The 12,230-nt window shown below is 37.8% G+C and overlaps 1 protein-coding gene across 1 annotated transcript in view; it reads right to left on the bottom strand.

Moving 5' to 3' along the window:
* The window catches only part of col9a2 (procollagen, type IX, alpha 2), a 20,365-nt gene extending 8,402 nt beyond the window's left edge, over nt 1-11,963 (bottom strand). Inside the window, exons 1-12 of the mRNA XM_023431089.2 lie at nt 11,647-11,963; nt 10,258-10,332; nt 9,201-9,236; nt 9,029-9,091; nt 6,912-6,965; nt 6,526-6,561; nt 5,559-5,582; nt 5,378-5,431; nt 4,572-4,625; nt 3,394-3,444; nt 3,253-3,309; nt 3,081-3,134 (exon numbers count right to left, since the gene is read on the bottom strand). Of these exons, the coding sequence (XP_023286857.1) occupies nt 3,081-3,134; nt 3,253-3,309; nt 3,394-3,444; nt 4,572-4,625; nt 5,378-5,431; nt 5,559-5,582; nt 6,526-6,561; nt 6,912-6,965; nt 9,029-9,091; nt 9,201-9,236; nt 10,258-10,332; nt 11,647-11,718 (630 nt within the window). The 5' untranslated portion in view covers nt 11,719-11,963. The remainder of the gene's footprint in view (nt 1-3,080; nt 3,135-3,252; nt 3,310-3,393; nt 3,445-4,571; nt 4,626-5,377; nt 5,432-5,558; nt 5,583-6,525; nt 6,562-6,911; nt 6,966-9,028; nt 9,092-9,200; nt 9,237-10,257; nt 10,333-11,646) is intronic.
* Nucleotides 11,964-12,230: the final 267 nt, after the last annotated feature.

The following is a 12,230-nucleotide window of genomic DNA, read 5'->3' on the forward strand; positions in this document are numbered from 1 at the left end:
TCATAAAATGTCATGGTGTATTAAAGCATAAAAACGTCATTGTATAGTAAGGCATAAAACTTCATAATATAGTAAGGCACAAAAACGTCATAATATAGTAAGATATAAAAACGTCAAAAAAGTCATAGTATAGTAAGGCATAAAATGTCAAAAAAAACTTCATAATATAGTAAGGCACAAAAACGTCATAATATAGTAAGATATAAAAACGTCAAAAAAGTCATAGTATAGTAAGGCATAAAATGTCAAAAAAAAATTTCATATTATGGTAAGGCATAATATGTCATAAAAATGTCATAGTATAGTAAGGCATTAAAAAAGTCATAGTATAGTAAGGCATAAAATGTCATAATATAGTAAGATTATCAAAAAAGTCATAGTATAGTAAGGCATAAAATGTCAAAAAAATGTCATATTATGGTAAGGCATAATATGCATAAAAGTGTCATTGTATAGTAAGGCATAAAAATAATAGTATAGTAAGGCACAAAAACGTCATAATATAGTAAGATATAAAAACGTCAAAAAAGTCATAGTATAGTAAGGCATAAAATGTCAAAAAAAATTCATATTATGGTAAGGCATAATATGTCATAAAAATGTCATAGTATAGTAAGGCATTAAAAATAATAGTATAGTAAGGCATAAAATGTCATAAAAGTGTCATAGTATAGTAAGGCATAAAATGTCAAAAAAATTTCATATTATGGTAAGGCATAATATGTCATAAAAATGTCATAGTATAGTAAGGCATTAAAAATAATAGTATAGTAAGGCATAAAATGTAAAAAAAAATTTCATATTATGGTAAGGCATAATTTGTCATAAAATGTCATGGTGTATTAAAGCATAAAAACGTCATTGTATAGTAAGGCATAAAACTTCATAATATAGTAAGGCACAAAAACGTCATAATATAGTAAGGCATAAAAACGTCAAAAAAGTCATAGTATAGTAAGGCATAAAATGTCAAAAAAATGTCATATTATGGTACGGCATAATATGTCATAAAAATGTCATAGTATAGTAAGGCATTAAAAATAATAGTATAGTAAGGCATAAAATGTCATAAAAATGTCATAGTATAGTAAGGCATAAAATGTAAAAAAAATTTCATATTATGGTAAGGCATAATATGTCATAAAAATGTCATAGTATAGTAAGGCATTAAAAATAATAGTATAGTAAGGCATAAAATGTCATAAAAATGTCATATTATGATAAGCCATAAAATGTCATAATGAAGTAAGGCATAAAACTGTCATAGTATAGTAAGGATAAAAACATTAAAAAAAGTCATAGTATATTAAGGCATAAATTGTCATAAAAATGTCATATTATGGTAAGGCATAATTTGTCATAAAATATAAAAGTCATGGTGTATTAAGGCATAAAAACGTCATAATATAGTAAGGCACAAAAACGTCATAATATAGTAACGCATAAAAACGTCAAAAAAGTCATAGTATAGTAAGGCATGAAATGTCCAAAAAATGTCATATTATGGTAAGGCATAATATGTCATAAAAATGTCATAGTATAGTAAGGCATTAAAAATAATAGTATAGTAAGGCATAAAATGTCATAAATATAGTAAGATATAAAAACGTCAAAAAAGTCATAGTATAGTAAGGCATAAAATGTCAAAAAAAATTTCATATCATGGTAAGGCTTAATATGTCATAAAAATGTCATAGTATAGTAAGGCATTAAAAATAATAGTATAGTAAGGCATAAAATGTCATAAAAATGTCATATTATGATAAGCCATAAAATGTCATAATAAAGTAAGGCTTAAAACTGTCATAGTATAGTAAGGATAAAAACATCAAAAAAAGTCAATGTATATTAAGGCATAAATTGTCATAAAAATGTCATATTATGGTAAGGCAGAATTTGTCATAAAATGTCATGGTGTATTAAGGCATAAAAACGTCATTGTATAGTAAGGCATAAAACTTAATAATATAGTAAGGCACAAAAACGTCATAATATAGTAAGGCATAAAAACGTCAAAAAAGTCATAGTATAGTAAGGCATAAAATGTCAAAAAAATGTCATATTATGGTAAGGCATAATATGTCATAAAAATGTCATAGTATAGTAAGGCATTAAAAATAATAGTATAGTAAGGCATAAAATGTCATAAAAATGTCATATTATGATAAGTCATAAAATGTCACAATAAAGTAAGGCATAAAACGGTCATAGTATAGTAAGGATAAAAACATCAAAAAAAGTCATAGTATATTAAGGCATAAATTGTCATATGTCATATTATGGTAAGGCATAATTTGTCATAAAATGTCATGGTGTATTAAGGCATAAAAACGTCATTGTATAGTAAGGCATAAAATGTCATAATATAGTAAGGCACAAAAACGTCATAATATAGTAACGCATAAAAACGTCAAAAAAGTCATAGTATAGTAAGGCATAAAATGTCCAAAAAATTTCATATTATGGTAAGGCATAAAATTGTCATAGTATAGTAAGGCATAAAAACATCAAAGAACGTATTAGTAGAGTAAGACATAAAAACGTCAAAAATGTTATAATATAGTAAATAAAAAGGGAAAGCTGCACCACAAAGCAACCTGAGTCAGTGCAGGTCTTCTAAAATACTGGCTTGCATGGGAGAAGTGGTAAGTTGGTGCATTGAGTGTTTTGCGCATCTAACCGCTGCCAGAGTACTGCTTGTGTGGGAAGATCAGAGGCTAATTCCTGGGGCTTGGCTAGCCGCTCCCTTGGAGCCCACTGTGTGCTCATTAGCTCTGCTTAATACAGTGAGGTGAGAGGGCTGCTTGAACCCTGACTCTCTCATCCTCCCCTTTATGTACCTGGCTCTTCACCACCCCTTTCATCTGGCTCACTGCATGCTGACTGCAGGGCCAGGGCCAGGCCTGACTAATCGCAGCCAGATTAGTGCCAGTCATGTGCCTCGGGGGGCTTCATTAGAGCTAATCCTTGCCTCTGCTGGTCCTGAATGGTGGGTGAGTGTGCAAGATTGTACAACATGTACAAGTATGGGTGTTTGAGTGCATTTGTGTATCCTCCCCAGCAGTGACTGTGCAGCTCACCAGTTTTCCTATGCTGCCAGGCTCTCCGAGAACACCAGAACGTCCTTTGTGTCCCTAGAGGGCAACAATAAATCAGTATTGTGTCACAACAATTTTGTAATGTAACAGATATTGATACTGAAAAAGGTTTTCCTTCAGAGCAACTTGAAGCAAACACACACAGACTGCTCACCTTGACTCCCTGCAGTCCCTGTGGGCCTTTTGGTCCTGCTGGACAGTTAAGAGGACACTGTTGTCGAGAGAGGGAAATATAGGGATTATGAAAGGTGTGTCAAAACAGATTTGCAAGAAAGCAGATGTCATTAGATCTTACCTGGAAGTCTGCACTGCCCTCTTCCCCACCAGTGAACTTCCCTGGAGGACCCTAGGCAGATGTATAGATAGATAGATAGATGGGTGAAGAAAAAAGTCACCTGGTCACAGATGGCAGACAGTTTCCTTGTATGTCCTGCGCTGAGCCAGCACTCTCTCATTCTCTCTCTCTCTATCTTTTGCTCCCTCCATCTTTTCTTCTCTCCATTTATAGATTGAGTTAGAAAGTAAAGTATCTCTACAGGGGCTGATGTATTCCTGCTACAGTCAGATGAGACAGCTCCACTGATCTAATGGGGGTTTATTTACCCTAGGACGGCACTAGAGCTAAACAAATACACTCCCCTGGGCTGGGAACATCACTCTCAATGAAGACACTCTCCTCCCCCTCTTGGAACCACACAGGAGAGTACATACACCATTGGAAAATAGACTTGAAAGTGTACCACTCAAAACTGTTTGTGATATCTCACCACTTAGTCTCTACTGGGACCTGGACAGGCAGCAGTGAGCTCTGGCTGTGCTAGGTATTTTGTTATCATACAGCAGATTTAAAAAAAAAAAGAAAAATTGCTGAGGGTTCTGCAGAAAAGATCAAACTTCAACATAGCATTAGCAGTTGTGATGTTGAGTTTGTCTTTGCTTTACTTTTACACTGTGACCCCATTCTATTATATAAGTTAACTGCAATTAGACTGGTGTAACTATATGCTTGATTAAGCCCAATGAGCTGCTGGTAGCTCATTTATCTCTCACTCTTTTTACAGCAATTCTCACCAGTCTCAGTGAAAAGACTGTCGTCAGTCACAGATATGAAATGATTTACTGCGACAGCTTTTCGATGGATGAGGTTTGAGTTTATCCAAGCGGCACTGTTTTATTCACCATGTTTCCATTGTTGCTATTAGAGCTAGACTGGTACATTTGCTGGGCTGATGTATCAGCTGATATTAGTGTAGCTGTAAAATGTCTAACTCAGTTTATATCTTGGTCACAATTCCTAAAAACAAAACAAAAAGAACATTATGGGATACTTTTCAAAAATGTTTGTTTATGAATGTTCCTGTTGTTTTTGCCATCCCCACTACAACAACTTGATACTCAGTAGCGGCCCAACAAGAGAAAGATGACAGGTAAATAAGATGCTTCCTAGTCAACCTGTCCTGGTTGGACACTTACTGGCTTGCCAGGAGGTCCAGGAAGTCCTGGAGGTCCAGATGGTCCGATGATGCCCTAGTCATAGCAGAGGAAAGAAATATGTATTTTATTTTTCATTTATTTTATTTTATTTATAGAGCGCATTTCATGCACAAGGCAGACACAATGCGCTTTACAGCATACAACAAAACAATAAAAAAACAATACAAATAGCACAGAGTAGACAAGCGCACACACACGCACACACGTTCAATCAAACGCTGTTAAGAGGAGAAAAGTTTTTAACCTATTTTTAAAAAGATTGACTGACGGGGCAGTCTTTACTGCCTCAGGCAAACTGTTCCACCTGCGTGGGGCATAAACAGAAAATGCAGCCTCCCCTTCCTGAGTTTTGGTGCGGGGAATGACTAGTGTACTAGTGTTTGTGGACCTGAGGGATCTTACTGGTGTGTAGGTAATTAGCATGTCTGTTAGGTACTGAGGTGCAAGACCATTTAGTGCTTTATAAACTAACAGGAGGACTTTGAAATCTATTCTTTTTTTGACGGGTAACCAGTGCAGGGTTTTAAGAACGGGTGTGATGTGTTGATATTTTTTTGTACCAGTGAGAATACGTGCTGCTGCATTTTGAATTAATTGTAATTGTCGAATGCTTGTGTTTGCGAGGCCAGTGAATAGGCCATTACAGTAATCTAATCTGCTAGTTATGAATGCATGAATTAATAAATATGGCACTGGCAAGGTAAGGTAATTCTACCAATGTCACATGTTTATAAGGTGTCTGTAAGTCATGAGGTTAGTACAATAAACTGAAGCCGTTGTCCTACCTTTGGTCCAGTTGGTCCAATTTCACCTGGAAGACCGATTGGCCCTGGAGCACCCTAGACAGAGAGACACACAGACCAAGAATGTACAGTGTGTACATGTCCAAAAGGCCACAAAATGATTTCAACACCTCAAACCAAAGTGATAAAGGTGTAATCGTATTATACCATACAAGCTACTTACAGCCAGTCCTTGAAGGCCGGATCCCTGTGTGGACAGAAGGGACAAGGGGTTAAATTACTGTATAACAAGTGGGACCAATCACTCAAAGTATCAGTTAAGGTTTGTGTAAGCCAATTAATAATGGCAACAGTAATTTAGAAACACATGTGTACAGTGTCAGAGTGCAGGGTAAACAGTGCTCAAGAACAACATAGACACAGAATGCAATCAGTTTATGTTTGCTGAGTATTTTGCTTGGAATTAATTATATATAAAAAAAAAGTAATTAAGTAAGTAAGCCTTCTTGGAGAAAGACAACCCACAGGGCAGGATCTCCTGTCTGTGCAGCGTGAGGCAGCTGGGTCTACAAGCACAGCCCCCAGACAGCACGCCTGTTAATGCTAAACAAAGGATTTAACTAATAGTGTTGCATTCATGCATGACATTGGGTGACTCTGGACTTTATGTTTGAATATACTAGATGATGTGTGATAGGTGGATACAGAGCACCACCTAGTGGGGTCTGACTGTGTTACAGCACATTTTGCACCGTTGAACTGACTGGCCTTGTGCATTAAGTCAGTGCGGCAGCACTTGATGATAATATGAGCTTAACATGCGGATCATTGATAGCACTTCTATTCTTTATTGAGGATTGTGGATAGAAATAAGGCTCATGTCAGCTGTAGAAAGCATATGCCACATCTGGGTAGACTGAACGCAAAAGGGGGCACAGCTGGTCAGGCATTCAGGCATGATGAAAAAGGGACTCGGGAGGTTGCCTTATGAGACCAGCTGGGTTACAATATGTTGGGAATTTGTTTGGAAACTGACTAGGCTTCCAACAATGCCTAATTCTGCCAGTCAATAGTCAATTCACAGGTATCACGCCAGCCTTATGAGATAATGTATAATCTACTTTCTCATACCAAATATGAATATATACTAAAGTAGCAAAAATGTGTTAGATAATGAACCATTTACTTACAGGAGGGCCGGGCTCGCCACTTGGTCCAGGTTGTCCCTACAGACGACAGAAAACAGCAATATAACGATAGTAGTAACATGGCAGATGATGACAATATCCTGAGGGCATAAACTGTTGTACTGAAGGTGAAACAATATCTTATCACATATGACAGAAAATCTTCAGAGACAATGTAATTATTATACTTGTAAGCGGTGGGTCAGCGTCATGTCCTCAGTAGGACAAGATAAAGGCAATATGAATCTGAGACTCTTTTATTATAAAATTGACCCTTGTGAAAAGTGAAAGCTTTATTCCACCCATTGTTTGAGTTGCTGGTTTGCCACAGAAAAGCAGTATAACAATGTGTTCTGATAATCTTTCGAGATGGGGGTTTAGACACTTGCCTTAGGGCCAGGGCTCCCAAAAGGACCTCGGTCACCCTTTGCTCCAATCAAACCCTGGAGACATGTAGGGAGAAAAGAAGTCAGGCAGATAAACTAGACATGTATACAGAGGTTAAAAGAAAAAAAAAACAAAAGCAAAGGGAAAACATTGAGGAGGTTAGAAAGGAAATCATCAGTTACCACTGTGCTTTCCTCAGGCTACATGTGACTTGAATTCACCTTGCAACAGGGCTAATCACACATTTGATCGAAGCTGACACTGTTCTTGTAAGTCATTAGGAAACAAGCCCGAGATTGAGATTCCAGGGCGGATTACTGGCTAAATCTCTTAGGAATGCATGTGTGTGCTTGTGTGTGTGTGTGTGTGTGTGTGTGTGTGTGTGTGTGTGTGCTTGTTTTAGCATGTGACCATTAGGCATTGACACTCAATTCCCCTTCCCTCACAGTCACTGCCTTCAGGAAAGCTGCATCACAACTATCATTATCATTATTATATAGTACTGAAAATAATTTTAAACTCATCTACTTGTGTTTATCTCCATCTCCTCGCTACCTGTGATTACTAGAGGTTTAATAAGTGTAATCAGTGAGGGAAAATGGATTGAACATAAAAATATATTCCCCTTATCATTTAGTTTCAATAAGAGGACATTTTCAAAATAATTTCTTCAAACATCCATTCAAAACACATTTCCATGACTGGAGACATGAAATAAGATTTAATTACTAAATCACTGTAATCACAAGAAACAAATATTCAAGGGTCAGTGATGCAGTACCATGACAATATTCATCCAATTAGACACTTAAGGACAGAGGGGAACCTCTAAGCACCTTGGTATGAAAACAGCTCAACGCACAGAAGCTTGAAGTGGCCTCATGACCTGTTCTTGAATTGTAAAATAAGAGCTGTGACACTTTATGACAGTGAGAATAAGCAAAATGGGAAGCATTACAAAATGCTTTAAATATTGCATTAAAACAAAAACAAAAGCTGAACATTAGCTCAATAATATACATTTTCATGACATTTTAAAAGAAGTCATTTTCATGCCCATCCTGCTGACTATGTAATGACTTAAAGGTAACATGTGGAGTTTTGTTTACACGCAACATTTCTCATCGAAAATTCACATCCTTGAGGTGTAACCATCATTTATGAAAACATAACAGCTCTGTGATATGGTTGGAAAAATCTAGTAAGTGGACCTTTAGTTGGAATTGCTTTGATCAAAGTGGTATTTCCAAGTTCAAGAAAGAACTTTGATGCTTTCAATCCCGTAAATACGCTATAGACAAAATCATATTCCGTTTTCATGATACCTGAGCAAACACGGGTTCTGATGAGGACCTTGTGACACTGTTGAAAGCTCAGGAAAAAAAATAGTAATATAAGTGAACCTTGAGTTGGGATTGTTCTATCAAATTTGTAATTTTAAAAAAATTATTATCTAAACCTTCTTTCCCAGTCAGTGCAAATGTCTATCGGTCCACACTTTAGGCATGTATGTATGTCTTCGAGCATGTGGTTGTACAAACAAAACATACATACATACATACATTGATCTACAGAACCACTAGTGGGCAAAAGCCCTACAGGGTACCTTTAAAATTTTGATCTCAAGATCTTTTGACTTTATAATACATTTTTTGAATATTTTACACATTTTTGTCACATTCTACCTTCACTATAGTGATGACTTATGGTTCCCAGAGTCTCATGAAAATGTTATTTATTCAACTAAAGAAAAGTTTTTGTGTATGGTTGTGGGTTGTGTACTTTTTTTGGTTTCAAAAACTGTACACGTATTTGGCTGTTTTTCCTCCAGCGTGTATTCTTTAAAAAATGACAGTTCTTTCAAACTCACTTTCTTTTACACAGTGGCTAAGTTCCATCATACCCTTCCTGTGGGAATATACGAGTAGAAGTTTCCTCAGGTTTTTTCCCTCTCTCTCTCTCTGTCTTCATTACGCTGTTTTTCAGAATGTCTCTTTTTGGAAACATTTTTGTTTTTGATCATGTCATATATATTTTCATATCCATCTCTCTTCCTCTCTAACTCTCTCTCTCTCTTTTTGTCATAGTCGCTCTCTCACTCATCAGTCTATCTACTTACATCAATGCCGTTCTCTCCTGGCACACCATCGGGGCCTGGTTCTCCTGGCTCTCCCTTAAGTCCCTACATTAAAACAAACACACTACTGTCATTTACAAAACCAAGGCCAGAGAAATCAAACATGAAAATGTTTGCTGTATAACATCAAATAAGCAGCACAGTACAAACTTACTGGTGGACCAGGGGGCCCGGGAGGTCCTTTGTCTCCCTGCAGAGAGATGGAGTAGAGGGTTAAAATCATTTATCTGGGATTTGTTAATTTGGCAGAGGAGGGAATGGTACATAAGATGTGGTTGGCGCTCATAACACACAAACAAATGATGCACTTTTAACTATATTTCAATGTTTGTTTTGTTTTGTCATATACAGAAATTATAGGGTCTGTTTGTTTTGACTAATTAGGGTACATCACACAAACACTCATTATGGGACAAGGCAACAACTTGTTAATATCATATTCTTCAGGCACATGTTCAAAGATTTGGCCAGTGATTATGGCGTAAACAATATTTAGATCAAGTTTTTTCTTTCTGGCTGGATTCAGGTCTTTTCATGTTGATATGTATCTCCCCCAGTGTGGCAGAGACCCAAATAGGAAAAGCTACAATTTAGAAATAACAGGGCAAACTACAACTTCCAGTTTGGACTAAGCACATTGGTCTTTTTTTTTTTTTTTTTTTTAAATGGGAGGTGTTAAGACGCTAATTTATCCCAGCTACATTCTGGTGGCAACCTGATGCTGAGCATATCTGTGGGAGATGGATGAGAATGAACGAGGCGTGTGCAATAAAGTTTAATATCATAGACCATTGTTTATGGCTCAAATGTAAAAGATGATCCAAACGACCAAATGTTTCATTACATCTGATTTTGGATCATAAAACCAAAAACCAAAACCAAAAATCCCCTGCAGCTTGCAGTTTCTTGCTCCACTGGCCCAGCAGCCTTCATTTCCTACATATTTGCACAACCTGTATGTGGTTAACCCTGAGAATATCTCAAATGTATCACATTACTGTGACACAAACTCAGGATTGAGCTAAGGGTCCCTTCTCAAAGACCCCTCTCTCTGCGAGGAACAGAGATCTTTTGTACCAGTGTGTTTTCATTTGCAGTGCCCTCTGCTGGTAAGACTCCAGTCTTGCAGAGAAGCACAGGGTTTGGTATTTCTCCAGCACAATGATGGTCTTTGTGACCAATCTGTTGGGCAAACTTGTGTGGATACTCACATCAATGCCGTCCGATCCAGGAGTGCCAGAAGGGCCTGGTAGGCCGGGCTGGCCCTGAGGTCCAGGTGGACCCCTCTGAAACACAGACAGAAAGAAAAATTTAGACCTCCATGCGATTCTTTTATAGTAATGAACAAATATCAAAACATATTTTGAACTGGAATATCATGTAGCAATGTGAATTTTATTGTGATACTGTAGTCGATGATGCCAAAAAGTGTATATATTGTTTCACTTTATAGTAATATAATCATGAAATTTAGAGTTAATTAGATCTATTAATTTGGTGTTACACAAACAGTTAATGTTGTCAAAGCATTCAAACAGTATTAGCTAGACTGGATGTGCTGTACAGATTACTGGATACCTATCACTTTGGCAACAACAAGTAATGCAGCGATAGTAAATAATGGATAAATAAATAGTGAAACAATGATTTTTCATATGATGCAGAGTAGACCTACATCATATCAGTCCATTCTGGGCAGGTGACTGCAATGTGTTCGTTAACTTCGACAAAAAAATAAAAGAAACAACATAACCATATAAAAAATAAGGAAATTTGGGATAGTATTGAATAAAACTGAGGGGATAAAAACAAAAGACTGAGGAGGAATGTGGGAGGAGGGGTCATGAGACTGGCACTGTTTACCACCAACCACCACCCCCCACCACCTCATGCCCTTCTCTCCGTCTCCTCAGCCTGTACTGCATATCATCTCAGTGGATGAGCCAGTCCATCAGATGATAATCCAACTTTGAATTCTTCAAGCATTCAAGAAAAATACAAACTTTAAAAAAGTAAAAATAATCCTTGAGAGTGAAAAAAGGAGTCCAATAGATAGCACGTAGGTGTGTGTTAGAATAGGGGGTTTCACACCCAGTGGACAAAGTGTGTGTGTATGTGTGAATGCTCAGTACTTTCCATCTCTGTCATGGCTGCTTAGTTTGCCCATGAAAAACTGAAAACCTCTTTCACGTTTTCTTCCATTTTTTCCATGAATAAAAGTCTTCTTGAAAAAAATAAGCATTAAAAGAAGTACCCCAGGTAAAGACAAATCCTCGCCTTCAATAGGAGCTCCTCAGTTAAGAAGAGATAAGACTCCATACACGATAAGGATGATAATCCACAGAAGATAGTCCAGTTTCATTTTGTCTTCACAGCAGCAAACACATTTCAAGCTCATCTTTGTTTTCTTTTACATGCATAATATAAAGCCAGCATTTTCATCACCTTAACCAGCACCAAGACAGTGCACAACCCATAACATCACCTCAAGACATCCAGAGCCTGCTGGCCCTTTCCAGGGGCCCTTGTCCTCACCGAACCCCAGAATAAAGAAGCAAAGCCTTTAGCAGACCCGGTCTCAATTTCCCCTGTCCACTCACCACTTGGGCCAGAGCCAGGCACAAGGTCTGCAGTATAACCCAGGTCTTCAGCAAGGCAGAGAGAGCAGCCATGGTCCCTCTCCCCTGTCTGTCTCTCCTCGGTTCACCAAATCCTCTCTTCTTGCTCCTCTTTCCGCTCCCTTACTCCTCTCCAGGCCGGCACAGTGCGGAACTGGTGAAGCAAAGCTGGACGAGAGGAAAGAGGGGGGGAGGGAAGGAAGAGGTGGTGGGGCTATGTGCACAGCCCTGAAAAATCCACGCAGGAGAAAGGAGAGAGCTGAGAGTGGAGAGGGATTGATGGAGCGATGGGGAGGGTGAGTGGTGAGGTGGGGAGGGAGTAGGGAGGAGAAAAAGAGGTGTAATCCTGTCCCACTGGAAGCAGAAGAAATATTCTCTATGAACCCATCAACAAGTGTGGAAAACACACACACACACACACACACACACAAACACACACACAAAAATACCCACACACCTATATATAGACACACACACACACACACACACACACACACACACACACCTTAGATCTGAGGCAGGAGCAGACTTTTTGAATATGCAAGTAAAGGGGCTGTTTCTGGCTC

Source organism: Seriola lalandi, unplaced genomic scaffold (assembly GCF_002814215.2).
Source record: "Seriola lalandi dorsalis isolate HSWRI2012SDOR001 ecotype SW California unplaced genomic scaffold, Sedor1 jcf7180002054916, whole genome shotgun sequence".
In the NCBI taxonomy this organism is placed as follows: Eukaryota; Metazoa; Chordata; class Actinopteri; order Carangiformes; family Carangidae; genus Seriola; species Seriola lalandi.